Here is a 4,901-nt window from a genome sequence, read left to right as displayed (position 1 = left end):
GAGTTCAGGGTTTATCGGTTTAGTAGGGTTGTTCAATCAGCCAGTTGTAGGCTGTACCAGAGATATGCATTACTTGTCTTGGTTTTGTTGCTCAAGTTCTCAATCATTTGCTTCACCAGGCAACCTAATATTTCTAACTCACCAAATGTAATCGTGTGTTTTAACCCGAACCCGATTATACATAGAAGCTAGGAAAAGAAAGCTCTTGGTCATAAATAGTGGAAGATCAGCTTATTCACAGCTAGCTCAATTAATTGTTGCCCACGAAACACCCATTTCACACATACAGTTAATTCTTTCTCAGAGACCCATTTCTTTCTTGTTTTTTTCTCCCCTCTTTTCCCTTTTCTAGCCGTATATATATGAGCAGAATGCAGGAAATTAAGACAAGCTCTCTGAGTTTTTGAAGTGTGCCCTCAAAAGCCCCTCAAATTCTCAGTAGTTAAAGAGCTTCATTAATTCATTTCAGGCCAACAATGGTAGCCCCTGATCCTCATACCCTGGCCTCTGTTTTTGGCATGCTAGGTACTGCCTTAGCATAACTTAAGCTTCCTCTAGATAGCTTATACGTAATTCAATTCTCTCTTTAATTTATTAATGTCCCTCTGTTTTTCTCTTCTCTAACCTCTCTCTGTTTTCCTCTGTTGCTCTATTTTTTTCCCTACAGGTACCCTCGTCTCCTTCCTCGTCTTGCTAGCCCCACTGTAAACTCTCTCTCTCTCTCTCTCTCTCTCTCTCTCTCTCTCTCTCTCTCTCTCTCTCTCTCTCTCTCTCTCCCTGTCTGGCTGGCTCTCACTTATTCATGCATGTATCATCTTTTATCAACTTTGTTCATCCTAATTTTCGCTTTTTGTTCGTGTGTTTCGCAGACCGACATTTTATAGGATTTACAAGAGAAAATCAGCAGACGGGTTCCAATCTTTACCATATTCAGTGGCTTTGTTTAGTGCCATGTTAATGCTCTACTATGCTTACATCAAAGAAAATGCTTATTTGCTCTTGGGAATCAATTCCTTTGGCTCCATCATAGAAACTATATACCTTATAGTTTACATGATTTACGCACCATCAAATTCCAGGGTACTTAGTTATAACCCACTCTTATCTAGATTATATCTTCTCTCTGCTTACGTGAATATTGTACTTGGTTTTAATTTTTTTGAAGGGGAGCCAGCATTGTACTTGGTTTTAATTCATAAACTGTTTCTGGGTTTCTACAGATTTTCACGGCAAAGCTGCTAGTCCTGTTTAACTTTTTGGCTTATGGGGTGATCGTAGGAGTTACATACCAAATCCCAAATCCTCTTCTGCGGCTTAAAGTCGTTGGCTGGATAAATGTCGTCTTCTCTGTCTGTGTATTTGCTGCCCCTCTAAGTATTCTGGTATATAATCAAACCCCTTTTAATTATATAACTACCAAATTATATTTACCTATTCCACTTAATTGTGATTTATAATTCCTTTCATTTTCTCAGAGACTGGTTATTAGAACAAAGAGTGTGGAATACATGTCATTCCCTCTATCGTTCTGCTTAACCATTTGTGCTGTCATGTGGTTCTTCTATGGCCTTTTGATCAAGGATTTATTTGTAGCGGTACGATATTACTTGATCCTAGAATATAAGCACTAGCATGCATGAAAATACCGTATTAAGTACTTAACTTACTTAAATCATTCATGTATTTGCAGGCGCCAAATATCTTAGGGTTTACATTTGGGATGGCTCAGATGATTTTGTTCCTGGTTTACAAGAACACTAAGAGACCCATCTTACCAGAATTCAAACTAAACGAGATGCCAAACAGAGTTGCTGCAGCAAATGATGAAATAATAGTAGCATGCGAAAGTACTACACAAACTGGGCTGAAAACAGGGGAAGGGGAGAATAAGACTAGTTGTGAAGCTGATGGTGATCATGAGAATCAATCACAGACCACTGAGACCAGTACTGTTACTAATGATATTGAGACAAGTCCTGAATCAATTGTGTAACGGCGTGGCACAAACCCAGAAGGCAATTCCTTCTGCCGAGCCGAATGAACCGGTTCGGATTCTGCGATGAGCTGAATGGATCGACCGATGGAGATGAACGATTGAGCCACATGAGTACTCGTGAATACTCACTGCTGCCTAAAGGATGGAGCAGAGCTAGCACAGCTACTGTTCTTCCACCTAGCTAGGTCTAGTACACTCTTGATTTGGTTTTCTTTTTCTTTTTCTAGTGAATACCATTATTGGCCTATTCTTCCATGTGCATGGGGTTTCTCAACTAAAATTATTACAGACTGCAATTAGAAATAGAAAGGAGAAGATGTAGTCTAATTTTCCTCGTGACACAAACTAGTGCATGCAAACTCAGGTATTTCTGTATTAGGGTACGTTATAAACACGTATGCATATTAAACAGTAATGGGCCAAATGTATCCTAACAAAAACTTAAGCTGGTAATGATCACGTGGTCAACGCTAAAAGTCGTAATTAGACTTCTTTAACCAATCGGAAGTGGGCGGTGAACCTGTTCATTGTACATCTCCCTAACTAACCACTCATATCATAACACTTGTATTAAAAGGGTTTTAGTTTAAAAATTGCCCACTTACCCAAACACTCTAAGAGATTGCCCACTTACCCAAACAATCTAAGAGATTATTTCCCTAATACCCAATTAAATATTGTTTTTATTCTTTTTTATTTATTTTTGGGACAATTTTGCCATCTCCTTCTTTGTCACTTAGTGAGAGAAGTCATCGGAGACCTTACGGGACTCCGGTGACCAGTGGCATGCCGGGGACTCCGGTGACCAGTGGCAGGCCGGGGACTCCGGTGACCAGTGGCAGGCCGGGGACTCCTGTGGTAGACTCCGGCGACTGGTGACCTGACTCCGGCTACCGGACTTGGTGACCGGTCACCGGAATCCTGAATTCGGCCACCGGTCACGGGAATCCTGAATCCGGCACCGGACTAGTGACTGAATTCCAGCGTCTGAATTTATTGCCCCCTAATAATACCCAGTAACTATATTATTCCTCTCAAATAATCATATTATTGCCTCCCAATAATCATATTATTGCCCTCTAATAATCATATTATTGCCCTCAAGTGAATTGCATAAACACACAAAACCAAAATGAACACACTACAGACAGAATTGATCAATTTATATGTTCAATTGTACACGTTCACTTTTTTTTCCTTCCCTATTTTTGGAGCTCACAGTATACCAATATATATATATATATATATATATATGCTCTGGGCACCCCAAAATTGCTCTGGGCACCCACCAGAGTGTGAGGCCGGTGCATGAGTGGTCGGGGAGTGGTTGTGTAAGGAGAGCGGAGTCGAATAGGGCTGGGATCAGAGTCGGATCATCGGACGGGCCTTGTGGATGATGGGAGCACAATGTGTGACGATATTAATGAGTATGTGCTCCATTTTAGCCTTATTTCTCCCTTAAGTTTCTTGTTTTGAGTCATCGAGTCATTTTAAGAGTCTTGTAGAGTGTTTGGCGTGAAATAGGCAGAAAACGCAAAATTCATGAAGAATCCTAGCTGGATCAGGATTCCTCACCGTCATGCTAATCTGTGGGCCTTAAGAGAGAATTATGGGTGTATTTTTCTGAAATTAAATTGTTTTAATTTCTTTTATTTTCTCTAAAAGAATTTAATTTTGTGCCCTTTATTAAATCAGGTTGACCAAGCAATGAAGAAGGGAAATAAAGTGAAAGACGTTTTCAGTTGGAGAATAAAGGAGAAAGATGTTTCAGCTTGGAAATTAAAGGAATTGCCCCATTATGAGAGGAGGTAAGGCCTTAAAGGAGATGTTTCAGCTGGAAAATTAAAGGAATTACGATGCAATCCCATACGTCCAATGATGAAGGGTATGATCGACAAAAACCAACCAATGCTCCCCTATAAATAGGTAACGTCCAGAACTGAATTTGCATCACTTCCCAGCCAAGATCAATTCCCAGCCCAGATCACTTCCCAGTCAAGATCACTTCCCAGCCAAGATCATTTCCTTGCACATCACTTCCCGGCCTATCACTTCCCAGCCAAGATCACTTCCTGGCCAAAAACCATTCCAAGACTACCCAATTCACTCCTCAAATCTCCATCTCCTACAAGACCGTGACCACCATCCATCCATCCATCAATCTACGAAGCTCTTAGGCGCTGAGTCAAGGACGCTCCACCACCATAGCAGAGACAAGTTCATCACCGTGTTGCTAAGCCGCTGAGGAAAGCTTTAAAATGTAACTATGACTCTATTTACAATTTTTATTTCGGTTTTGTGTGTTTCAATTTGCGAGTTGTGTAATTGGAGACATGAAATTTTCAGAATATTTTTATTAATATTTTTGAGATTTTCAGTTTATTATTGAGTTAATTTCGAGAATTCTTTTATGATGCATGTTACAATCTTGTGCCCTTTTACGTGTTTAGGTAATTTTCAGAGTTAGGTTCATAAGTTTGCATGCTAGAATAACGGTGAGAGTTCTTGTTTGTTTGCTTAATTTGCCAAGAGTAATTGTTATTTGTTAAGGCGCTGAGTTAAACAAGTAGTAATTAGTTCTAACGGGTGGTAAAAACTATGTTCAATGGTTAAATGATTCTGGAAATTACGTGTTAAATTTTATGTGTAATGGTTAATTTTCACGTGTGAGTTGATTCGAGGGTTAGATAATACTACTAGTTAAGAGAATTACGCTGAGTGTTTTCGAAAATTAGTAGTATTAGGCTTGGTAAGGACTTTTCCGATCCAAGCCTACATTAGAATGAATAAGATAAATGGATTGATCCGCTGAGGCTTTTCATTTGGGCTCTTATCTAGGCATTTAAGATGGGCACGTTTTTGTAGCATGTTGAAATGAATTTTCTGTTTTTACACTTAGTAATTT

General features: G+C 39.6%; 1 protein-coding gene across 1 annotated transcript; it reads left to right on the top strand.

Moving 5' to 3' along the window:
- The first annotated feature begins 277 nt into the window (after positions 1-277).
- LOC112174578 (bidirectional sugar transporter NEC1) lies at positions 278-2,334 on the top strand. The gene is made up of 6 exons (XM_024312377.2): positions 278-525; positions 668-704; positions 870-1,080; positions 1,221-1,382; positions 1,476-1,595; positions 1,691-2,334. The coding sequence occupies exons 1-6, from the start codon at positions 477-479 to the stop codon at positions 1,991-1,993; spliced, it is 882 nt and encodes a 293-aa protein (XP_024168145.1). The 5' UTR covers positions 278-476; the 3' UTR covers positions 1,994-2,334.
- The last annotated feature ends 2,567 nt before the right edge of the window (positions 2,335-4,901 follow it).

The sequence above is a fragment of the Rosa chinensis genome, chromosome 6 (assembly GCF_002994745.2).
Source record: "Rosa chinensis cultivar Old Blush chromosome 6, RchiOBHm-V2, whole genome shotgun sequence".
Taxonomy (NCBI): Eukaryota; Viridiplantae; Streptophyta; class Magnoliopsida; order Rosales; family Rosaceae; genus Rosa; species Rosa chinensis.
This window is presented reverse-complemented; position numbering and strand designations above follow the sequence as displayed.